At 40.9% G+C, this 25,904-nt stretch overlaps 2 protein-coding genes across 3 annotated transcripts in view; one reads left to right on the plus strand and one right to left on the minus strand.

The window, feature by feature from the left end:
* Positions 1–6,990, plus strand: part of slc25a48 (solute carrier family 25 member 48) — a 10,770-nt gene extending 3,780 nt beyond the window's left edge. The window contains exons 4-7 of the mRNA XM_076105294.1: positions 41–293; positions 2,042–2,329; positions 4,883–5,016; positions 6,808–6,990. Of these exons, the coding sequence (XP_075961409.1) occupies positions 41–293; positions 2,042–2,329; positions 4,883–5,016; positions 6,808–6,912 (780 nt within the window). The 3' untranslated portion in view covers positions 6,913–6,990. The remainder of the gene's footprint in view (positions 1–40; positions 294–2,041; positions 2,330–4,882; positions 5,017–6,807) is intronic.
* A 1,921-nt stretch (positions 6,991–8,911) lies between these two features.
* Positions 8,912–24,024, minus strand: matr3l1.1 (matrin 3-like 1.1). Of its 2 annotated transcripts, none has more exons than XM_076105147.1 (22): positions 23,864–24,024; positions 19,697–21,324; positions 19,484–19,545; positions 19,021–19,059; positions 18,507–18,577; positions 18,394–18,422; positions 18,175–18,297; positions 17,522–17,647; positions 16,367–16,483; positions 15,927–16,051; positions 15,305–15,840; positions 14,630–14,714; positions 14,374–14,522; positions 13,935–14,287; positions 13,213–13,291; positions 13,096–13,121; positions 12,886–13,014; positions 12,290–12,420; positions 10,678–12,205; positions 10,400–10,508; positions 9,995–10,116; positions 8,912–9,883 (listed from the first exon to the last, which is right to left on the minus strand). In XM_076105147.1, exons 2-22 carry the CDS (start codon positions 21,293–21,295, stop codon positions 9,851–9,853), a joined length of 5,571 nt encoding a protein of 1,856 aa, XP_075961262.1. In that variant the 5' UTR covers positions 21,296–21,324; positions 23,864–24,024; the 3' UTR covers positions 8,912–9,850. The 2 variants fall into 2 exon arrangements, with proteins under 2 accessions (XP_075961262.1, XP_075961263.1); XM_076105148.1 differs by lacking the exon at positions 23,864–24,024 and having other exon boundaries at positions 19,697–19,933; positions 20,035–20,603.
* Between the last annotated feature and the right edge of the window lie 1,880 nt (positions 24,025–25,904).

Genomic DNA, 25,904 nt, shown 5'->3' on the forward strand with positions numbered 1-25,904 from the left:
CTCGTGAATGAATCTGTCCTCGTCGCTCTCTGTTTCTCAGGTGATGGGGTTCTTTAAGGGCATGTCTTTCCCGCTGGCCAGCATCACCGTCTACAACTCGGTGGTGTTCGGCTTCTTCAGCAACACGCAGAGAGTCATAAGCAAGTATCGCTATGGGGACGGGCGGCACCCCTGCGGCATGGTGGACCTGACCGTGGCCAGCATGCTGACCGGTCTGGTGTCGGTGGGCCTGGGAGCCCCGGTGGATCTGGTCAAGATCAGACTGCAAATGCAGACGCAGATGGTTCTCGCAGGTAAATCCCTGTTTACTGTTTTTTGGCTTTGGATTCGAGTTGTTCCTTCTCGAGCAGCAGGAGGAGGACTTGTAAATGATTTAAATTTGTCCAGTTTTGTTTGCCTAAATAAATGGATAAAAAAGAATAAGAAAAGCGTGACTGAAATGGAAGGAGTCTTCCTTACTTCCTGATGTTGTGCCTCCTCGATTCCCTTCCCCGCCCTGCGTCTTGTTCCCGCTCACGGGAGACGCGAGTGGAGGAGACGAGAGGAGAAATAAATGTAGCTGTTAGAGGTCAGCGGTGTCTTCCTGCTGTCAGCTTGGAATCATGTCTGATACAATGTTCTCCAACTATTGCTCACCACTGAAAAATGTTCACCATCGGCATCGAGATATCAAAACCTCCGCAGAAACAAAGCGCTCCTGCAGTATGTTTCTAATCATCCTAACACATAAAGATTACCAATATAGATAGTTTAGGGTACTTAAAAAAATACTTTACCTTGAAACAATGACCCCCCCCCCCCCCCCCCCCCCCATACTCTTCTCAACATGGTACAGTCTGAATCCCCTCCACTGTAAAGGCCATTGGAAGCTGGCACTTCCTGTTTGTCAGTTTGAACCCTCACCAGCAGGTGAAGAGGATTGAGCTCATTAACAAACATTTGGTCAGTTGATGTTACATACAAGCACTTCAATGGATTTGAATGGAATGTGTAAATAAATGAACTGAGTTACTTAATTGAAAATGTGACAATGATGAGCAGAAATCTCTCATGCTAGCAGCTTAGCATGCTATAGCCACAAGTGCTTATTGTGCTAGCATAACTTAGCCGCAGAAGCCTGTGCTACGCAACTTAGCAACACAATCGGACTACAGATCTGTTGTGTCGGAAGGATGGAATAAATAATAGAATTGCAGTAACTAGAATGTGTCTGGCCAGTGTGCAACCGGCCCTTAAAGAGGCACTAAAGGAAGTTGAAGTGATGATAGGGGAAGTTATAGTGCTAGCCTACTATAGATTGAAGTGGCAGTTGAAATGAAGGCACTGGACAAAGTGTTGAATTGGAAGTGCTGAAAGAAGTTGAACTGGTATTTGAGCTTGAGGCTATACTGGCGGCTGAAATGGAAGTACTCGAAGATATTGAAGTGGTTGTTGAGCTGAAAGTTTAAATGCTTGATGGAGTTGAAGAGCCAAGTTGAGATGTAACGGAAGTGTTCGCACTGAAGGGAACTGAAGTGTTGCGTCATTGACAAGAGTTTAGATGAGTCTCTTGCTTCCATTTTCTACTCTCTCAGTCAACACTTCTGCAGCAGTGATTAACATTCATCCACTCTCACAATAGAAACTCTGACACAATTTATATTTGTCTGGGCTGCATCTTTTTAAAGCAATAAAACTGAGGTGAGAGAAGGTTAATTACAAGATAGGGTGGACGTGATGCATTTCTATCCTTGTATTTGTTTATGGTGTCTGTCGAGTTGACTTCTCGCTTCGGCCTCGTCTTTTAGGACATTCAGATTGTTTTTATGATGGTGCAAAGTGCAAGAAAGCCTCAGGCAACATTTTGAAAGTCATTTCCGCTCACTCTCCTGTGATTAATGTTTCTGAAGTGTTGATAAACCTGATACTTTGTGCATGATCAGCGGTTCTTTCAAGAGCCGCCATTTTCTACTGATTTTCAACAATCCTCAGGAAACGGACCGGTTTCAGTCGCAGGAAACAACTAATCGCTGCTTAATCACGTTGTATTCCGTCTCCACAGAGAACTTAAACCTCGCCGGCAACGTACCGAATGGCACCAACATCCCTCTGCGCTCCATCGACATCCCCACCCAGAGACTCTACCGAGGCCCCGTCCACTGCATCAGCAGCATCCTGCAGACCGAGGGCCTGCAGGGCCTGTACAGGGGCGCCGGCGCCATGATCCTGAGGGACGTTCCCGGGTACACGCTCTACTTCATCCCGTACACCATCTTCTGCAACCTGCTGAAGCCCGACGGCACGTCAAGCCTTCACCCCGGTTCCATCTGGCTGGCTGGAGGACTAGCAGGTAAACGTCACGGACAATGTCCAGCTTTAACCTCACCAGAGCTGCGTTTATTAGGAGGTTTGATGAGTAATTAGTGTGGTTCAGCACGAGGAAACGACTGAATAGTATTTGTGGAGCTGTCATTGGTTACTCAAGCTTGAATCGCATTGAATGACCAAATGGGGAGAAAGTTGCATTCAATCCACACCGACTTACAAAGGCCTTGAAAGTGCTGCTGCTTAAGGGCTGATGGTGGGTCCTGCAGCCAGACCAGTTGAGAACCACTGCTCTACCTCGAGCTCTCTCTATCTACAGCTAATCAGAGTCAGCATGTCACCAAGTGAAAGCAGCACAGCAGCAGATTCCTCCGGATCATGTAGTAACTGAAGCCACCAGTGTGTTGTAAACTAAATCCATCTTGGAATGATCTCCCACTGCTTCTCAGTGGACACCACAACACTCTCTTGGTCCAGTTAATGGCAGCTCGGGGGCAGGGCTGCATCTGACAAGTATTTTACATTACCGATAACGCTGACACGTGTTTTTTTTTCAATTAATCTTTTAGTCAAAAAACAAAATTACTGAAAAGACACAAACGTGACGTTTTTAAGTTCCTGTTTGGTCCAACCAGCAGTGAAGGTATAGTTATGAAACGATGACGGAAATATAGAATGAACACACAACAACTCAGGAAGTTGGTGATGAATTTGGTGGCCAGTCAGTTCACACTGAAGGGACTGAAGTCTGTGAGAACGAGTCAGATTTGACTCCGATGGGAGTGTCCTTCCAGCCCTGGATGGGTTTACATGATACAATTATGTATTTTATTATACAATTATTTTCTCTACGATTTAATCTGCTGATTATTTTCTTGATGAATCTTTTTGTGGATTAAAAGTCAGAACACTGTTGTTAACCACAACCCGAGATGTCTTGTCCGATCAGTCCAGTGAGACTCTGGTCTGGGAGTTGTTTGGTCTCAGAGCTTTCTTCCAGATGCTCGCTGGCAAACCTCTGAACACGTGACGGAGTCTAAACGCCTGAAATTAGCTGCGTGTCATAAATCCGAGAGGTTTGGATGTTATATAAGCCGTCAGTTAATATGGGACTGAAGCATTCAACACAGAGAATATCCTCAGGACCGCTGTGCGGTTCTATAAACTGCTATTTCATAAGAACACTACTGATTAACAGATTATTGATTTCTATATTTAAAGCAAGTTGTTGTCAGAGGAAAGTTTATTTAGTTTGGCATCTTGTGAGTATAGCGCTGCAACTTACAAGTGTTTCACTATCGACTCATCTGCTGGTTATTTTCTTGGTAATCTGTTACTTGTTTTGTAGATAAACTTGTAAAAAGATGCTTGTTATGATTTACCACTGATTGATTAAATGACTGAAGGGGAGGCACTACAGGTGAATGGTGTAAAACATTTAACCAATCAATGTCATCATGAAACTTCCGTAGTTAATAATAACGTTAGGAAAATGTTTTTTTGAATTGCAAGTTTTCTGAAATGTTCTATTTAAATATGCAAATCAGGCATTATGTTATCCAATATCTGCTTATTTAAATATGCAAATCAGGCATTATGTTATCCAATATCTGCTTATTTGCCTGAAATCTGAACATTGTAAAGAAAATAATGTCAACAGGTGTAAAAAACCTGTTCTTTGTCCCGTCAAAGAGTCTGAGTGATGTGTGAACAAACCCCTCTGTGTGAACCTTCAGCACACAGAGAGGAATGAACGAGTGAAGTTTGGTGAATGTAAGAGCTGCTGAAGTGGAGATTTATCATCAGAGTCTGAGAACAAACTCATTCAGAGGAAACGTCCTTTAAAGAGACGTTTAGTTACATTACAGACATTTAGAGACTCTACAGGTGAACACATGAACTCACAGATATCACCATGAAACTTCACCACTTCATCAGTCACATTAAGATCAGTATTTATTGTATTCTGAAAAGTTTCGTGAAATGTTATGTTTAAATATGTAAATTAGGCATTATGTAACGGTAACTTTTGGTGAATTTAGGAGAAATCTACAGACACAAATAGACAAAGTAGTAAAATAAACAGCTGAATGTGTATCTTGGATGTTTTCTTTCCACTCGTCTGAATGAACATGTTATGGAAGAAATATAGAGCAAAAATTGCAAAAATTAACCAGTGCATAAAAAAACTTTGTTTTTATTAGGTTTTACGTTAAATTAATCATTCGCCGTCTGATCTGACAGGATGTAGTTTTTTGGATGGATGGATGATAGATGGATAGATGGATGGATAGATAGATGGATGGATGGATGGATAGATGATAGATAGATAGATACTGTATGTGAACTCTGAGTGCAGATATAGTCTTTTAAACCCTCAATATGAAAAAGCAAACTTTCTCTATTTGCATATAATAAAAGCTTTGAATAATGTCCGTGTCTGCTTGCTGGAACTTTAACACTTTGTACTTTTCCTTGTTCGATGTCTTATAATCTGACTTTCTGCATTACATGATATGTTTGTGCCTCCCTTCACGTATGACAGCAGCAGCTAAAAGTTGACTTTTCTCTCATTCAGGCTCCATTTCCTGGGTCACAGCGACGCCAGCCGATGTGGTGAAGAGCCGATTGCAGGCCGACGCTCAGCTGCAGAGGAAGTACAAAGGGATCCTACACTGCATCGTCCACAGCTACAAGACAGAGGGAGCACAGGTGAGCGGTCGCCTCATGGTGCTGAAAGAGGGTTTGCATTTTAAAAGGTACTTTTCCACAGCTAATGTAAGCTACTGCTTATAGAGGCAAAAATGGAGCTTTTATTCTCAAGTGCAGAAAAGTCACAGCAGCAAAAAGCCGAAGCACGTTTAGTAAAAACGTGTCATCGGAGTAAAACAAAAGTGAATTCTAAAAAAAGATACATTTGACAGAAATCAGCATCATATTTAATTCATCATCTAGGTGTCTCCTCCGAAATATCTACAGCTCTTTATGTCAGGAATTCTGAGACACATTAGAGCCTCAAAAAAGTGCTGTGATGTCGTAAAGACACTGATTATCCTCTTCATGGTATCAGCAGTGGTTTTATTTGAGGAAACAAAAGAAGAAGAGGCCGTGTTTCACACAGCGGATGCAACATTTTCTCCAGTGTGACTCGTCTTTTCGTCCATCCTCTACGAATTCAAGTGAGGCTTCAAGACTCGACTGATTCAAAAGTACCTGACGAGGTCATGTTAGCTTTATTGAACATTTTACAGTATATCTACTGTAGTGCTGATATAATATACCAACCATGACCTGGCTTCAACAGCATCCTCATGTTGTACTGAGTAGTTCCAATTAATTAATGTATTGTTTTAATTGTAATCGTCCATCCATGATTGCAATTAAAAAGGTATACAAGATATATAAATGTCCTCGGATGTTTTCGCCGTTACCCAGCCCGGCGTTCTGTACCGGCTGCTGTAAATGAAACAGATGGTTTGATCATCGGGAGGTGAAACTGTGTAACCCAGACGAGACTCGAGCAGCGTTCTCAGAACTTGAATCCCCTGAAGTGTACCGTTCAGCTCAGCGTCCTCCTTTAGTTAAGATCAGGTTACAACACGGCATCACATCTACACATGCAGAATGAAGAACTAACTAGTGACTGATCAGAGTATTTATTCATCAGATGGTTTCATTTACTAGAGAAAACAGAAATATAGGTTGCTTTGTAATGAAGTCCAGACAAACACATCGTTTTTTATTGATCAAGTGAATCAGCTGTAAGGATCAGTACATTTGTTGCGTCAGTGGAAGTCACATCAGGTCAACAGTTGCAACATGGCCGCCCGGCCTAAAGTCAACAACACGTCTTCTGCAACGTCCAGGTGTCAGAGGTCACGGTGCTGGTGAGGTGGCAGTATGTAGACAAACTATCCAGAAGTCCGACATGGAGACGCGTCAACGAACTCTGTTTTTTGGCAAACAGTTTGGTGTGATCAATAATGGGAGGTCGCTGGGGGACTGGACCTCATGGTCACAGATAGATGGGTCGGGTTATTACTGGACAGAGTAGCAGACTCTACAGACTCTGGCAAGAAAAACAATCAAGGCAATGAACGACACAAAACACTGAAGGAGAGAAACTAAAGCCTCTGGATACAACTCTAACATACGATTAACAGCATGAAATATGAAACGTATACAACACATATCGAGCTATAGCTCCAAATACTACAGATGTTATGAAGTTGATGAAATATTGATATGATATGCGTTAAAGTTTCGACTGCATTTGATGTGACGTGACCAAGATTATTTTCTCCAGAGAAGAAAGGAGTTTTAAAGAGATTTACATTTTGTATCTACAGGTTGTGAACATTGAGGACTTAATGTCTTCTGCCTTCTCAGCTAAAACATGTGCTTACAGACCAACTGGATCTTTTGATACTGGGTTCATATCGGTTAAGACGCTGTCGCCCATAATCAGAAAAGAAAAACTAAACCGATCGTTCTTGTGTTCAGGTTTTCTTCCGCGGAGCGTCGGTCAACGCCGTCCGAGGCTTCCCGATGAGCGCCACCATGTTCCTGACCTACGAACTCTCCCTGCAGTTCTTCAGGAGTTTCTAGGACGGAGGAAACATTTGGGTATTAAACTGGAATCACATGCGACATTTTTTGGCAAATGAGCAAACAGGCCCCAGTTTCTCTGAGACAACAGATTGGTAGCAGCTGATGCTAACGTGCACTTAACACTTTGAGCTCTCTGATGTAGACGTCGCCGACCTTCTCGCCACTCAAAGATCGATCGTTCATTTTTGGATTGATAATGTTTAAATAGAGTAACTGCTTGATTGAAATTCTAACGTTATGATGATGTGTTCATTTAGTTTTTTGGCGAGAAACTTGAATTATTCCAGTTATTTGAAGGAAATATTCTCACAGCAGTGACTTGTACTTGATGTCGGCCAATATGCAAGTCCAGGTATCATAGCTGGTATCAGGAAGGGAAAAAATGGTGTCGGAACACCTCTATAAAGTAGTACTTTAAGTTTTAAATTACTGAGAAATAGGACACCAAAGTCAACTCTGTGATCCTGGCTGGAGTACTGAACATTTAGCTTTAATGCTAAAACTTTACCTCACAAGTCCTTCTGGAATCTCTGGGAGATTAGTGATTATTATTAAAACAACTGAGTTATTATTTTTTGTACTAATACAAATTGCAACAATTGAGTTGCTGAAAGTACCGTCCACACCTTTTAAAATAGACAACTGTATGTATCCTGTAAGGACAGTTGCTGTTGAAATAACGTCCGTACGTTCCCTTTACTTTTTTACAAAATGTAACTTAGTTTTAACCGAGACGTGTTGTGACGTGCAAATCACCAAATCGATGCTTTTGGTCATCATCTGGTGTTTGTGGATTATTGTATCATTAAGAAGGGATTCGTGCTGGATGGACATTTTCAACACAGCCGCATAAAGTTATCATTTTTTGATTTGTTTGTTCAGTTTAAATTTACATTTCATTGATTCGAGTGTAATGAGTGCATTGACACGTTTTAGAATATTTCTTTAAACAAAGAATCGTATTCAAAACCAGTTGATTTTGCAGTGAATGAACTGCTCTTATGTTGTATTAAGAATGACGCATCCGTCCGTTTCATTCATTAATTGTTGTCTTCCAATGCACATGGACTGTATGTGCGTCTGTAAATATTATCTTTGTGTTTCTTATATTAAGAAAAGGGAGTTAACGAGTCAATTTTGACTTCACCTTTTTCATTTAATCCCGTGATTCAGCTATTATGAGCTACTGCAGCAAAGCTACATTATTGTTTGTAGAATTACTAATTTGCAGCTTACGATGCACAAAACAAGTTTCATTGTAAAATGTGATTCACCTGAGGCTGAAGAAATCCTCACTCTGAAGGATTAAAAACACATTTACACGAGGAGTCATGGGTCTGAAGACATAAACCAACAGTCGCTTCACATTTTGGAGCGAATACTTTCAGAGAAATTGTCTTTGCCTGCCTAATAGCTATGCTTTAAATTATTGTCATGTAAATACTTGTAAATATATGAATATACCATTTCAGACAGAAATGTATTATTGTAAATAAATCAAGCTTTTAAACACACGAGTGTTGCTGCTTCTTCTCTCAATGGATACTTCTCAGAATAACGTGACTCGTGACTCGCTGTCACGTGTCCATTGCAGCATAACGATAATTAATTGTTACGAGATAAACTTGATGCTCACAGGCGTGACGGCCTGACGTTGGCCCACTGCCTGCCGATAAGAGTTATGACTACAGTAAACTGTACAGTAAACTGTATGCTGTGTTTGTTGTGTACAGTAACTTGAACCTCCCTGTGATGTTAGTGTCCACTAGATGGCAGCGTTTCATTATCTGCCTCAGTTGTTTCTCTGCATTCAAACTGGATGTCCACCAGACAATCCTGTTATATATAGTATGTCGAAAAAAGTCATAGCATAGTATGTAGAGAAAAATAAAAAAGTTATAGTAGAGTATGTTGAAAAAAGCCAAAAAAGTCATAGCATTATAAGACGCCATTGACAGGCGACCACATGAAACGGGTTAATAACTTGATTCAAATGAAGGATTTCTAAACTGTTTATTACTAGAAAGTCATTGTAGTCCTTTAAAATAAAATCCAAATATTTAAGCATACAAAATATGAACAAAATTACTAAAATTACAAAGTAGCAGCTTTAATCTTTCAGCTGATTTGAATAGAAATGACTCTGGAATATACACCTGAACATAAATATTTGGGAAATACTTTTGATGAATTTATGACCTTTGAAGACGGAATTAAAATCTCGGCAGGTTCAGAAAGTTACTCGCTAGATCTGAAGAGAAATGGTTGAAAGATTTCTCTGTAGAAAACCAAGCTTATGAACCTGTTCTCTAATGAAGCGCAGTTATGGCACAGCATTCTACGTTCTAGCAAAAGTATGAAGGAGTCAAAGGTCTGTAGTTTCCAGAAGGAAAACTTGTGAATTATGCAAATTAGGAGTTGAGAATTAATCACGTTTTTGTCCTCGTGGTGAGTTAAGAATATCTTTATCAAACGAATGTCCAGAATCCAGAAATGTTCTGGTGCACCGACGCAAAATGAAATAACTGTTGAATATGAATTATTTTAAGTTGTCTCTCTTTGTTTCTGATCTTTGGTTTATTTGTTTAGAATTATTTGAAAAATGTATGTCGCTACTCTGGTTTCTTAAAATAATGTTACTATTTGGGCTGGGAATATTATTAATGCATGACACAATAATAAATAACAAACTCAGCCTTTGTGTCCTCGAACAAAACACTGAATATTTCACAGAGAAAATTAAATTAAAACAACAAATCTGAAAGTCCACGTTTTCTTCTTTCTGGCGTTCCCGATTCAGATTTCTGGGTAAATTCCAAAAAAGGTTCGAACTGGTTCAGAAGTTCCTCATCAACAGATTAATAAATCTGAATAATACATGAGTCAAAGTGTTTGTGTGTATTCAGCCTTTCAGGAGGTTGTGTTCTTCAAACGTTCAGCTCGCCCACGGATCTTTCCCCGTCTTCTCCTGAAACACAATAAGAAGGTTTCCGTCACAACCAGCAGCATTAAAGCAGCTGACAGGAGAGATCGAGGCTTAAGACCGTTAATAAAACGAATATTAAAGACATGAAATCACCTGGTACTTCATGTAGTGCGTCAGGGTTCTGCAGTGCTGCAGCTTGGCTTCGTCCTCGTCAGCGTAGATCAGCTGACACAAGTTACAGAAGTAACCGACGACCGGACGAACAAACTCTGTTCCTGTAGGAACAAGAAGAACACAGTGAGGGGACAGTGAATGCACCGCGGCTGCTGATCCAATGAGAGACAAACTGAATGATACTATACAGTGTATGTGATAGACTAAACCTATAAAATGCATACTACACACCTAACGATACCCATATCTATTGGTGTAATCAATTCCCCCCCAATAAGGTTTTAAGACATGAAGCATCGGTTTCACTCGACAGAACCGGAGGTTGCCGCCTGGTTCCATCCACGGTCAGATGAGCAGTGTAAACGATGAGGGGGATTTTCTTACCAACAGGTTTGGTGGGTTCCTGCTGCTCCACAGCGCTCCCTGCAGGTCCAGATTGTTGCTGCACTTGGAGCGTAGCCTCTGAGTCTTGCAGCCGATCAACAGCAGCTTTCTATACAAACAGGAGAGATTATTAGAACCTTCATCTGGTGTTCCTGATCTGCAGACTGAGTATTCATTCATATACAAACTGAACCACATGCATATCAGTGAGAATATCCAGGTTTCTACGTCTACTTTACACTCTGCAGCTGCAAAACGCTGCTGGTCTTCAGTTGTACCTGTTCAGTCAGTGGTTTTGGAGGATCTCCAGTAGAGTCTGGTTGATCAGGACTCTGTGAATCCTTCAGTCCTGGTTCAGATGTCTCTCCCTGAACATCGGAAGACTTTTCGTCATTAAACTCATCCGTCTTTTTGTCTCTAGACTGGTCCGTCTCTTGAGTCTTTTCATCTCTAGACTCGTCCGTCTCTGGAGTCTTTTTGTCTCTAGACTGGTCCGTCTCTGGAGTCTTTTTGTCTCTAGACTGGTCCGACTCTGGAGTCTTTTTATCTCTATACTCGTCCAACTTCACAGTGTCTTTGTCTCTACAATCGTTTGTCTTTGACGTGTTTTTGTCTTTACACTCGTCTGTCTTTTGAGTCTTTTTGTTTTTAATCTCGTTCGTCTCTGGAGTCTTCTTAGTTGATCCTTCCTTCTTGTGGATCGCTAACTTTTTTTTCTCATTATTCGTCGATTCCTTCAACTTTTCTTTCTTTTCAGGCACCGAGTCGTTCTCATGAGTCCTTTTTCTTTTTAACATCTTGTGTTGCGGACTCATTTTAGAGAAGGACTCTTTTTCCGGAGCTTTTTTAGCAGCAGACTCCTTCTCAGTGGAGTTCTTCTCTTCAGTCTTTTTTGACTCTTTTTCTGGAGTATTATTATTGACAGACTCTTTCTCTGAAGTCACTTTAGGCGTTGACTCTTCCTCTGAAGTCACTTTAGGCGTTGACTCTTCCTCCCGAGGCTTTTTAGGCGTAGACTCTTCCTCCCGAGGCTTTTTAGACGTAGACTCTTCCTCCCGAGGATTTTTAGACATCGACTCTTCCTCCCGAGGCTTTTTAGACGTAGACTCTTCCTCCCGAGGCTTTTTAGAATTAGAATCTTCCTCTCGAGGCTTTTTAGAGATTGACTCTTCCTCCCGAGGCTTTTTAGACGTAGACTCTTTCTCTCGAGGCTTTTTAGACGTTGACTCTTCCTCTGGAGTCTTTTTAGACGTGGACTCTTTCTCTGGAGTCTTTTTAGACGTGGACTCTTTCTCTGGAGTCTTTTTAGACGTTGACTCTTTCTCTGGAGTCTTTTTAGACATTGGCTCTTTCTCTCGAGTCTTTTTAGATGTTGACTCTTTGTCTCGAGGCTTTTTAGACATTGACTCTTCGTCTCGAGGCTTAGTAGACGTTGGCTCTTCCTCTCGAGGCTTTTTAGACGTTGGCTCTTCCTCTCGAGGCTTTTTAGATGTTGGCTCTTCCTCTCGAGGCTTTTTAGGCATAGACTCTTCCTCTTGAGGCTTTTTAGACGTAGACTCTTTATCTGGAGTCTTTTTAGACGTAGACTCTTTCTCTGGAGTCTTTTTAGACGTAGACTCTTTCTCTGGAGTCTTTTTAGACGTAGACTCTTTCTCTAGAGTCTTTTTAGACGTAGACTCTTTCTCTGGAGTCTTCTTCAAGGACTCCTCACTCCCATCAGACTTCTTCTTAATAGATTTGTCCATATTTAGTCTCTCACTCCTTCCGCTGCCCTTTTTCACGTCCTCGGCCAACTGAGGCGACAACCTATGAAGACAGGGATTCAGGATTAATGACCACAGAAATCTGAATGGTGAACAGAAGAAGAGGTGAAAGTTTGGGGACTCTGACCCGTTGGGGAGAGTCTTGTATCTGTAGGAGATGTGTGGGTAGATCTTGAAGCCGTTGATTTTGACAGATTTAGATGTCAGCTCTTCAACGACTCTCAGAGCCTCAGAAGAAGTCGACATCTCGATGAAACCCTGAAACACACCAACAATAATGATGAAGAGATGTCATCAAACTCAAGTCCCATCTGGCTTTCCCCCCCGATTCAAAATCCGCTTCATGAAAATCTGCCCATTCAGAATAAATTTGCAATCTAGTATTAATTATTGGTTATTATTGGTTTACGAAGCAGAACATGGTGCGTATTGGGGGTTATCCCAGCGTAGAAACTTCAGTAGCAAATCTCAAATTCATGCTTACTAATGAATAAAGTTAGGCCTATGCCTAGACGGTGTTTTTTTTTATTAGGCCGTTTTCTTTTATATATATATATATATATATATATATATTAATGCCTTTAATGTGAGCCAGAATAATAAAATCTTTGTATCATCACGGAGATCCACTGCATCCTAACATGCCCTCTGAATTTCTCCCTACGCTGCATCAACAGATGACATTGTGTGCTACAGGTAACAAACAGAAGAACAGTTTCTGACCGCTCTGCGTCTGCGGGTCCGATAGAACTTCACCGCCGTCCCAAAATCTTTCACCAGGTTGATGAAGTCAGCGTCGTCCATGGGATCCATCGGGAGGTTAAGGAAGTAAACTACTCGGGACGGCGAAGACTGCAAACAACAAAAAAAACACATCAAGACACGTCTGACCAACACATTAATGAATTAATAGTGTTATTATTTCCTTCTTACTTCGCATTCATCTCGTACTTCTTCATCTGCAACAAACAAAGCAGAAGATTAAACATTATATATAATGACCTAATGAAGTCATTTCAGATTGTTCCAGAACAGTGGCTCCTGGTTTACCTTGGTCATCAGACTGGTCTTCTCCCAGTTCATCCAGAGTGATGCAGTTCTCCAGGTCTATAGGGAAATCTGGTTCCTCCTGGAGACAACACACAGGCCAGAGACTGGTGAGACCATTTGCTGATATTTGTTGTTCATCTGATATCAGTGATTCATAGTTTGGAGTCTAAACATTTGGACTGTCAATCCATAACCTTCAAAGTGTATTTCTAAATACTAGGGGAGCAAATATTACTTTTAGAGATGCCGCGATCACGTTTTCTGTGCCGTCTGTACCGATCGTCTGAGCAACAACGGCCGATACAGATAGTTTGTTTTATTATAGCAGCTGGTGAACAAGACTGGTTTTTTTCCAACACCATCACGAGATTTCAATCATTTCCACCACCGTAAAGTCAGTGTGAACCCTCAAAAATGCTAAATCAATGGACTCCACCGTTGCTAGCTCTACTCCTGTCGATGTCACAATGTAACATTATCAGAAAGCATCAATGGTAATATCCAGATAGCAGACTTTCTACTGAATATTGGTTCATAACTTAACACTACGATGGTCAAACTGTGTGGTTAATCCACAGTTCATGTAAGCGCCGAACTGTGACGGGGGATCCGTACGGATCATCCATCAACTCAATCCGTTACAGGGCTACTAAATACACGTGTATTTCAATTTTATATCAAAGTATGATGTTTCATCTGTAAAAGAAGTGTTGCGTTTGCACCTCGTCCTCCTCCAGTCGAGTCTCCTCTGCTTCTTCCTCCTCCTTAACAGGTCTCTCCTCCTCTTCTTCTGGCTCTTCCTTCTTTATCTCCATTGCTCTCTCCTGATGATCAGCCTTTTCCTTCTTTATCTCCATTGCTCTCTCCTGATGATCAGCCTTTTCCTTCTTTATCTCCATTGCTCTCTCCTTATGATCACCCTTTTCCTTCTTTATCTCCATTGCTCTCTCCTGATGATCACCCTTTTCCTTCTTTATCTCCATTACTGTCTCCTGATGACCAGCCTTTTCCTTCTTTATCTCCATTGCTTCCCGCTGATCATCAGCCTCTTCCTTCTTCACCTCCTGTTCTTTATCTGAAAACAGAAATCAGAACAGTTTCTTTAAAACCCGTCTCTGATTTTCCTTTTCCAGAAACAGCGTAGGATTTATTCATGTCTACCTTCTTTCGGTGAGTCAGTTCTCTCTGCAGGACGGTCGTCTTCCTCCAGCTGGTCCTCTTCATCGGTCTCTATATCTTCATACTCCAGACTCTCTCCGTCCTCTCCGATCACCTCCATCCCCTCGATGTCGCTCTCCTCTGCAGACGACCTGCAGGGGATCACCATCGCAGTTTTTTACTTTGTAAAACTCAAAGACATTCAAAGCAGCAGGTGGTGTTGAATGTGGGATTGATACAACGAACAGGAGGAACTCACTCGTCTTCCTTCTCAGAGGCTTCTTTGTCTTCAGGTTTGGAGTCTTTGACGAGAGCTGGATCAGAATCAGACCTGGACTCAGAGTCTGAGGAGAGAAGGAGGCAATCATCCAATAGGTTTGACGTGTTGGATGATTTTTCAAAGTGGAAAGACATTTCTTTCTGTTTCTTCTTTATCATATTCCCCAGCTGTTTTATGACTTTAAAGACTATATTATTATTACTACAATCACTACTCATACTTAATGGAATTTACAAGAGTGGAGAGATTAAAAATAATGAGTTGACAGCTGATTAATCTGCATCTATTTTGAGTAATTATTGTTTTAGTCATTTTTAAAACTGAAAAGCCAAAACTTCAGCTGCCTCTCAGCCGTGTAGATTTGTCGCTTTTCTTCGTCAAACATCAAAGCTAAGTTAAATATTGCTGCAACTAAATATCTCCCGATTACATTCTGGATTGATTGCTTGGTAAATACAATTTCCAACATTTTTGTCCCAATTTTTAGATGAAAAACTTCTTTTAACAATTAAATTAGTGATAACGCGGTTTCTGTCAATTCACTGATCGATTAGTCGACTTACAGTTGCAGCTCTTCAGTAAATATCTGTTTTCTTAGCCATTGGACCTATAAAGAAAACATAGTACATATATAAAAACATTGTGTTTTCTTACCAGTCGTCTCTGGCACCACTGACTTTCCTCTGGACTTGCTGCTGGATTCCTCTCTGGACCTGGATTTAGACCTGGACCTCGTCTCTCTGCTGGACTTTTCTCTAGATTTATCTCTGGTTCTGGTGCTTTTCTCTTTTGTGGAATTTTCCATGGATTTAGACCTGGTTCTGGTGGCCTTGTCTTTGCTGGATTTGTCTCTAGACCTGGACCGCCCCTCTCTGCTGGAGTTTTCCATAGATTTATCTCTGGATCCGGACTTAGTTCTGGTGCTTTTCTCTTTAGTGGACTTTTCTCTGGATTTAGACCGGATTTTGGTCGTCTTGTCTCTGCTGGATTTATCTCTGGACCTGGATCTGGACTTACCCTCTTTGCTGGATTTCCTTCCCTCCGCCGCCTCCTTCCTGTCCTTCTCTCTGTCCTCACTGCTCCTCCTCCTCTTGGTCTCTGTCATCTTGTCTTTACTCTCTCCGCTTGAACTCCGCGTCCTTTTGCTGGAAGACATTTCCTCTTCGTACCTCTTAGCTGCAGTGACCCGCCTGCAAGAAGAAAAGTATTCTTATCGATCAATAATCCATGGATCAGAATCAGCTGATCAATCACCCATCAGGCTGATCGTACTCACATGAGGCTCTTGTATTCTCCGGAGAAAGACACTTTGATGGATTCGCCGTTGATCCACAGAGCTTTGGAGGAATAATAATCCACCATCTTCTGAGCATCCGGAGTGTTTTTCATCTCTACAAAGGCCTGAAGAATAAACACAACTGGTGTTAGAATATGGTACTATGATAAAGTACTACAGTACATTATTACGGTACTACAGTATGGTACTAGGTACTACAGTATGGTATAGTACTACTACAATAAAAACACCATATTGTCTTCAACAAAGGACGAAGGACTCTTCTATCTCCAGATGAAATGTTTCCTAGTTGTAAAGTTTTACTTTACTTGTAGATATTTAAGAAAAACATTGACAGATTGTTAACTGTGGCGGAAGAGAGGTGCTGGATCAGCATTCAGGACGAGGGGATCGGTACAGACCGAACAGGACTCTCTCACCTTAGACGGCAGCAACAGGGTGTAGAGCGGCGGGCCGAAGCGCTTGATGATGGTGAGCAGATCTGATTGGTTGTCTTCTCCTGCTGGAGCCGGAGAGAAACTCACCACCCGAGAACTCTGTGAGGAGAAACAGATGATTGTATCTCTCTCATGTGGAGGGCAAGCTGAGGCTTTTTTTAAACCGTCCACGAGCGTTTCAGAAATGATTTCCGTCCACACCAACACGCCTACATATGTACACTGGGCATGCGGGTGCCGGTGTAAACAGGAAGTAGATTGTTGTATTTTCTGTAGCTAAGCTATCAGAATATTATTGTCATAATAAAAGGTCAGGCTTGATACTTGAGATATATCTTTATATTTCCAACACACGCACTCAAACAGACACATTTAGTGTTAAAAATACTTTTCCTAATTTAGTTTCAAGGCTGCAGGTGTATATTATTAAATTGAACACCTACAAGTCAAAGTTTTACTAGAGTATGGGTCAAGAAATTTGGTCTCTCACTCGTCTCCTCTTGGTTTCATTGTCTGTTCTCTCAATCTTAGCTCTGCTGGTGGCTGAAGTCTCTGTCGTACTGGTGAGCAGTTATGCTTTTGTTTGTTTACAGTTTATTTGTGAACTTCACAATAGTTGTGCAGAACAATAGGCATTGATAAGAAAAGGAAAGTCCTCCATCGTCCTCCTCAAAGCCGCTAACCGTGACTTCAGGCGTCTGCTCCGTAGGGCTGATAATATGCCGCCAGACACGTTGCTCGCTAATAGCTCCAATAACAGCTGCTTCCTCCGCATGTCGGCAGTAGAAGAATTATAAAATGCAGAATTTAATTGCCAGAATTTAAAGGTCAGCAACGCCTGTAATCCGTTACACATGTTGAATTAAGCTGGTAGTAGATTGGTAATCAAGGCTAGCAGAAAAGATATGCGTTGTAAAACAAAAATGTAGCAGCGTGGATGTAGCCTGAGTTCTACATGTAAGACTTATCGAGTAAATGATGTTTACGTGACGCTAAAGATGTCACTGAAGAGTCAGAGGTTTCAGACGTCAGGCCGTATTGTAACTGTGAAGCTTAGATGTAAAGGGGCTGGGTGAAGTGGACTTTGAGTCGGACCATCGTGTTGCTTCAGCGGCGGCATGTTGGATGAATATCTACCTGGAGGAAGTTGAAGGTATTGGAGATCCTGAACTCCATCTTCTCTCCGTTCACAGTTTGAGGATAGTTCCCGTGGAACTTCACCAAGTCCTTGGCCTGGTCGCTGGTGCCCAGCTCCACAAACGCCTGCAGCATTCACAGCAGATTGATTTTTTTGTTGTGTGTGAAAAAAAAAAAAAAAACTACATTTTTTTGTTATGCTTCACTGAGCTGCACATTTGTCTGAAGTGTCTGATTCTTCCAGCTTTTTATGTACAACATGCACGACATTTACTTTGTTTTCTAACCACCGAATAGACTGCAGAGGACCCAAAGAAAAACGGACTAACTCAATACGTAGAGCCCAGTTGCACCGTGTGGTTCAATAAAGATCGAGGGTCACTTGCACTAAACAAATTCAAAGTCCAAGTTCCAACAATATTCTCTGCTGTCATGCAACACTGTGGGGACGTCGGCTAAGTTGGAATGATTTCATTCTTCTTCTTCTTCTTATTATTATTTCATACATCTGGTGTCTGAATAACACCTTTTGTATCTCTGTTAACATAGTTATTACTGAAGGGGAGAAGAAGACCATCACTGTAACAGCTGGTTCATAACATTTGACCGGTGGTGTATTACACCGCTGTGTGTGATGAACCACGTGGACTCACCAGAGACGGGAACATGAGGACCGTGACGATCTTTCCAAACGGTTCGGCCAGCTTCCTGAGGTACGCCTCGTCCACGCACTGAGCCGGGAACCTCACACACACCACTTTACCTTTCTCTGACGTCTGACAGGAAACACACACACACACACACACAAGATGTTAGTTATTTAATAGCAGATACACTCAACGTTAATGCTTTCTGACTTTCCGAGTCTTTACCTTCTTTTGGTTTTTTTTATTCGGCTTTACTGTTAAACACAGAAAACAACAAATGTTAGTGCAATAATCAGAAGAGAATGAACAGTGAACTGAAAACAATAAGAAGTCTTTACTGGAGGAGTTCTGATTGGCTGTCTGGGGCTGCTGGGCAGCCTTTCCTTCGTCCTCCGATTGGTCCTCGGGCCTTAAATGACAAGACAGATGATATTGAAGATGTAAACCTCTTTATTAAAACTACATGAATAAAGGCTGTTACAACATATGGGGTACTCTTTAGGTAAAAAAATTATTAAACAAATATAAATTATGGAGTAGGGGGAGGGGGGTAATATTCAGAGACAACGTCAAGGAACGTCATTGCTTCAGACGTCACCGTTAGACGTTAACGTGAGCCACCCAGTGCAAAATATATTATTTAGATTTATTTATGTTGATGTATGTTTCCTTGACAAAAGAAATCTCCTAAATGTATAACATAACCTTTTGTCTCAGTAGTTGTTTTTTCGCTTACGACAATGTACCACTTTAATCTCAGATATCTTTTGGGCCCTTTTATGCCGTTGTAGTTCCATTCCACAGTCTTTATGGACATTTTGTGGATCGGTTCTAGTCGTGAATGCCACTGACCTGCTGATTGTCTCCATGCGACAGTCCCAGTTAGGAAACCTGCAGAAGAGAGGTGACGTAGTTATTAAAACAGAAACAAAAGACAATCGTTAAATGAAATCCTAAGACTTTAAATGTTAAACTCAGACGTATAAACAATATTTATTTACTGATTTATTCTAGTCCTTCAGGGTTAGGACCGCGTTAGGGCTCCAAAAGTGTTTTGGGTCACTGAAAACCTTTTCCTTTCAAGGTGAAGATGTCCAGAAACTTTTTAGTGTTGACGTTTCAACGCGGTAAACAGAGGTTTGGACTTGTGACCTCAGACTGTGCGCTATCAACTCTTTGGCCAAAATGACTGAGGTCACTGCTACTTAACCAAATCTGTTCATCGTTTCTATGACTTTTTTTTAAGCTAAAGGTTTCGGGGCCTGGAGGAGTTAAAGTGAACTATTCTGAGGAGACACAAGAGAGAGAAACTTACTGCTGCAGCAGGTTGAGCTGTCCGTCTGCATGGTGAGGCCCGTTTATATGTTTAACCCACACCTGAAACACAAGAACAAACTGCAGCATAAATAAACCCGTCTCACCGGACTGCGTCTACCTGACAGCTGCTGCAGGTGCATAAAACTTCCATCCCTCCCCCCCATCAGACTCAGTAGAGAGAGGGTTCGAGGATGAGAACAGGTGTACTTACCTTCTCTGACATCACAGTGATATCACACAGAGAGCACGAGTACGGGAACCCTGGCGGAGATGTCCCGTGGAAGTCCAGAGCTTCATTCTTGGAGGGCAACGAGGAGGCGGCGGCGGCTACGGCGGGCCGGCTGCTGCTGCTCCTGATGGAAGAGGTCTCAGTCTCACAGCACTCCACACGAGTTTTTGGATGGGACGCTTCAGGAGGAGGCACTGACATGTGATCAGCTGGTTCCAGCTGAGAGAAACGGGAAGCACGAGTTTTTTTGGTTTTTCCTGCAGAGCTGAAAGCGGGTCGGTCCTGTGAGGATGCTGGAACGGTGTCTCTGCCTGTCTTACCATACTTAGAGGGTCCTGGCTCGGGGTTGTAGTCATGAGAGGGCACTGGACCAGCATCTCTGCCCATCTTACCATAATCAGAAAGTCCTGGGTTGTAGTCTTGAGAAGACACTGGAGTGGCGTCTCTGCCTGTCTTGCCATAGTCAGAAAGTCCTGGGTTGTAGTCTTGAGAAGACACTGGAGTGGCGTCTCTGCCCGTCTTGCCATAATCAGAAGGTCCTGGTTTGTAGTTGTAGTCGTTGGAGGAAACTGGACCGGCGTCTCTGCCCGTCTTGCCATAATCAGAAGGTCCTGGTCTGTGGTTGTAGTCCTGGGAGGAAACTGGACCGGCGTCTCTGCCCGTCTTGCCATAATCAGAAGGTCCTGGTCTGTGGTTGTAGTCCTGGGAGGAAACTGGAGTGGCATCTCTGCCCGTCTTGCCATAATCAGAAGGTCCTGGTCTGTGGTTGTAGTCCTGGGAGGAAACTGGACAGGCGTCTCTGCCCGTCTTGCCATAATCAGAAGGTCCTGGTCTGTGGTTGTAGTCCTGGGAGGAAACTGGACCGGCGTCTCTGCCTGTCTTGCCATAATCAGACGGTCCTGGTCTGTGGTTGTAGTCCTGAGAGAACACTGGACTGGCAACTCTGCCTGTCTTACCATAATCAGAAGGTCCTGGTCTGTAGTTGTAGTCCACCACAAAGCTGGCGGACGATAATAATGATGGTATGTATTTTCTGACAGAGCTGTCGGTCCTGGGATTCCCCCAGTGGTCCAGCTCAGATGAAAGAGGACCAGGCGTTACCTGGTCTAGAGGGTACTGGAGCGGCTGGCTGCGGGGATGATCCCAGTCGCCAGCGGTGGGATTGACGGTAGGTCGAAGGGAGGAGCTGGGGGGATAAGAGGAGGAAGAGGAGAAAGAAGGAGAAAGAGTATCGGGACGGAAAGGTTTGACGGTCCCCCTTTTTCCTTTGATCTGTTTGAGGACTTGAGGCAGGGACTCGAGGGTGAGGACGTCTTCGGGAAGCTCGGCCAGCAGCGCCAGGTCGGCAGGCTCCAGACCGCAGCTGTTCAGGATACCGAGAGCGCCGTCCTGCGACAACTGAGCCCCTCTGGAGGAAAAGGACGAGGGCGGGTGGGACGAGGATGGCTGGGAGTCCTGAGGTTGCCTGTAAAAGTCGCGGTCCGAAGAGGCGTGACGGCGGTCCGAAGAGCCGTAAGGTCCGGGATCAGGTCTGTGATCGGAGTCAGACGAAGGTGGTCTGTACGGGTAGTTGTGAGACATGATGGAAGTAGAGACGCTCGGGGCGTCTTCTGCAGACAGAAGGTGTCAGGGAAGACAGGAGATGTAAAATCTGACTCATAGAGACGCAGAAATGATGAAGACGGTTCGTCTCAAGATAAAAACATGAACACAAGCTGATCAGGTGAGTAAAAAGTACACAGGAACGGTGACGGTATCTTTGTTACATACGAGGAACAAAGAAAATGAACAAGTTGTATTAAATACATGAACCATCTTTACAATTCGACAACAAAAGAAAAGGAAGACAAATACCCATCATAATAAGACAACGGTAAATATTGTACTTAAACTTATTATGTATTTAAACTGAAGAATGAAGTGTTATTTTATGTGTTGATGAATGTTTGTGATAAACTGAAGGATGAAGTGTTCCTTTATGTGTTGATGATGAATGGTTGTGATAAACTGAAGGATGAAGTGTTCCTTTATGTGTTGATGATGAATGGTTGTGATAAACTGAAGGATGAAGTGTTCCTTTATGTGTTGATGATGAATGGTTGTGATAAACTGAAGGATGAAGTGTTCCTTTATGTGTAGATGTTCAATGTTTGTGATAAACTGAAGGATGAAGTGTTTCTTTATGTGATGTTGAATGTTTGTGATAAACTGAAGGATGAAGTGTTCCTTTATGTGTTGAATGTTTGTGATGAACTGAAGGATGAAGTGTTTCTTTGTGTTGAATGTTTATGATAAACTGAAGGATGAAGTGTTCCTTTGTGTTGAATGTTTATGATAAACTGAAGGATGAAGTGTTCCTTTGTGTTGAATGTTTATGATAAACTGAAGGATGAAGTGTTTCTTTGTGTTGAATGTTTATGATAAACTGAAGGATGAAGTGTTCCTTTGTGTTGAATGTTTATGATAAACTGAAGGATGAAGTGTTCCTTTGTGTTGAATGTTTATGATAAACTGAAGGATGAAGTGTTTCTTTGTGTTGAATGTTTGTGATAAACTGAAGGATGAAGTGTTTCTTTGTGTTGAATGTTTATGATAAACTGAAGGATGAAGTGTTTCTTTGTGTTGAATGTTTATGATAAACTGAAGGATGAAGTGTTCCTTTGTGTTGAATGTTTGTGATAAACTGAAGGATGAAGTGTTTCTTTGTGTTGAATGTTTGTGATAAACTGAAGGATGAAGTGTTCCTTTATGTGTTGAATGTTTGTGATAAACTGAAGGATGAAGTGTTTCTTTGTGTTGAATGTTTATGATAAACTGAAGGATGAAGTGTTCCTTTATGTGTTGAATGTTTGTGATAAACTGAAGGATGAAGTGTTTCTTTATGTGATGTTGAATGTTTGTGATAAACTGAAGGATGAAGTGTTCCTTTATGTGTTGTTGAATGTTTATGATAAACTGAAGGATGAAGTGTTCCTTTATCTGTTGAATGTTTGTGATAAACTGAAGGATGAAGTGTTCCTTTATGTGTTGATGAATGTTTGTGATAAACTGAAGGATGAAGTGTTTCCTGTATGTGTTGATGTTGAACGTTTATGATAAACTGAAGGATGAAGTGTTCCTTTATTTGTTGAATGTTTGTGATAAACTGAAGGATGAAGTGTTCCTGTATGTGTTGATGTTGAATGTTTGTGATGAACTGAAGGATGAAGTGTTCCTTTATGTGTTGATGAATGTTTATGATAAACTGAAGGATGAAGTGTTCCTTTATGTGTTGATGTTGAATGTTTGTGATAAACTGAAGGATGAAGTGTTCCTTTATGTGTTGAATGTTTGTGATAAACTGAAGGATGAAGTGTTCCTTTGTGTTGAATGTTTGTGATAAACTGAAGGATGAAGTGTTCCTTTATGTGTTGAATGTTTGTGATAAACTGAAGGATGAAGTGTTCCTTTATGTGTTGATGTTGAATGTTTGTGATAAACTGAAGGTTTACTCTTTAAAAAGCCTCTTGGATCAGCTGTTAAATGCATCGTCACAAATCTGAAAACAGGCTGTTTTTCTTTTTAGAGAAATGTGGTTCTCACAGCAACATATGAGGATCATATGAACTATGATGCATTGCTGTAGATTAAACTAGATAACAGGATATAAAGGAGTGACAATGCAAAATACACTTTAATGCAGCATGAATATGAATCCAGAAACATCAGATATAACGTCAACAGGGAGCATTTTATTGCAATACTTCTACTTTGAGTACATTTTGGTGACTCATGTAAAGTTATACATTCACTTAATTCATGTTTTGAGTGATGAATTCTTGCTTGAAGAGGATTATTCTCACAGTTTATGCATAAATATATATGCATTATACTGGAGCTTCTTCCATCTCTTGTTTACTGTAGACTGAACAAAATGTGTCTTCAACACACAAAAACAAGCTTATGCCACATTTGAAATAATAAAAGTTGCAACACTTGTCAATAAAATAACATGTAGACAACAGTCACCGTGAATGTGAACCGTTATGATGTTTGTGATATCTCAGAATGAGGCTAACAGCGTTAGCTTACCGAGCTAATGCAGAAATTATCATCAACGTTAGCTAACGGCTAACAAACAGCTAACAACTTTTTCAGCAGCGGACTTACCTTAAATTAAATACAGAACTTTTGTCAAGTGACCCACGTAGTTTTCTAAAGTCAGCCAGTAAAACGCTCAGATGTGAAAACGTTGTTTTAACCGAAGACGAATGCAGAAAGTCGTTTCGAGCTATTTGTGTTGTGACAAGCTAGCTACGTGACGGAAGCGCCCTTCTTCTTCTTCTTCTTCTTCTTCGTTGTTTTGTTCACCGCCACCTGCTGGCGTGGAGGGCACACTGGGAATTAAATAGATATTCATTTAAATTCAATTGAATGGGTAAAATAAAATAAATCAATATTGAATTAAATTAAGGTTAGTACAATAGAGCAAAATATCGTCAGTAACACACTTAATATTTTCATTAAAATATTTTTTAATAAACGTATATATTATATATATTTCAAAGAATATTTTAATATACGTCAATATATTTATATATATATATACTTATATACACGTATATATAATACATATATAAAATATATATATATTTTAAATATATGTATTATATACACACATACATACACAAATACAAAAATATACAATATATGTTATATTGAAATATATATATATATACAGTATATTATTAAATATATATATACAAATATATTTAAAATATTTAAAATATGTATATAAAATATATATATATATATACATACAAAATACTTTTAATGTACGTGAATGTATATAAAAGTTACAACGTTATTCAATTGTCATTGTACATCAGGGTTGCACAACAAAATGCAGATTGTAATACCATTTTGCTACACAAGAAAAACACAAAAACTCTCCATGTGGATGGTGGATGGTGGAGGATGACTGGAGGAGTGTCACAGGAAAGAAGGTGTTTTGATGTCTGGTGGTACGGCAGCTGATCTCTGCAGGGTGAACAGGCTGTGGCTGTGGTGAGATCTGTCTTTTAATATCCTTTGAGCCCTTTGCAGGCACCTCTTCTCACCAATATCACTGATGCTCAGTAGACGGGTACCAATGATGTTCTGGATGGTTTTAATCACCGGCTGTAGAGCCCTCCTGTCCTCCTGTCTGGAACGGTTTAGACGGTTTGTAACGTTTCCAGTCAAGATTCTTTCTTTTGCTCTTCTGTAAAAGTTAACAAGATATTTAAAATAATCATATATAAAAGATTCAATCTTAATTTTCACCTTAATTCTCATAAATTGTCATCTTTCTCTCAGAATATGCCAATTTATGAATATAAATAGCTCAAGTAACACACAGGGTGTGTGGATTCTCATGCTGTCAGTTTTAACCAGCAGGTGGTGCTGTAGGACTATGCTTCAGACCAAAAGTGTTAAAGCAGGTTTAGCTCCTGTCAATCATCAGGGTTCTCTGTGTTTAATAAGACCGAGAGCTGAAACAAAAGATGTGCTGCACTAACACCAAACCATAGACTGCATAAGCAAGAAACACTGAGAGTTAGATAGTGTGATATAACCTTTATTCAATGATGAAATGTATTGGAAGTACTGGAAGTATATAATATAGTATATTATATACTGTATATATAACATTTAATCTAAGTATACCGGGGTCACTGACATATCCTAAACTTTTAGATAGAAAGTATATAAAACTAACAGAAAAAACTCCTGTAAATAAAATGTAATTCTGTTTATGTGCAAATATATTTGTTTCTGCTTATGATGAAATAAGATAAGAGATGTTACTCATCTAAACAATATAGTAAAATAAATACCAATAAAAGCCTTCTCACCACGAGGTGCGTTCTGTTCTGGAGCTTTCAAGGCTGTCACACGGTTTTCCTCCGCAGATGGACCACTTTAAGGACTCAACGTGGGCTTCAAATAAACTATGATACACTTTAGAAATACTCACTAACATAACAATAAACACAATGAAAGAAAATGCAGAAAAAGGAATAAATCGAAAGTACAACTGAGGATGCAACACAGTAATAAAAGTGGACGTGGACATTTCACTGTATTAAATTCTTAGCTTTATGTTTTTCTTTCTCCTGGAATAAAACTAAACTGCACAGTAGTACTAGTAGTACTAGTAGTACTACTA

Source organism: Anarhichas minor, unplaced genomic scaffold (genome assembly GCF_050575085.1).
Source record: "Anarhichas minor isolate MPS153535 unplaced genomic scaffold, ASM5057508v1 ptg000031l, whole genome shotgun sequence".
NCBI lineage: Eukaryota > Metazoa > Chordata > Actinopteri > Perciformes > Anarhichadidae > Anarhichas > Anarhichas minor.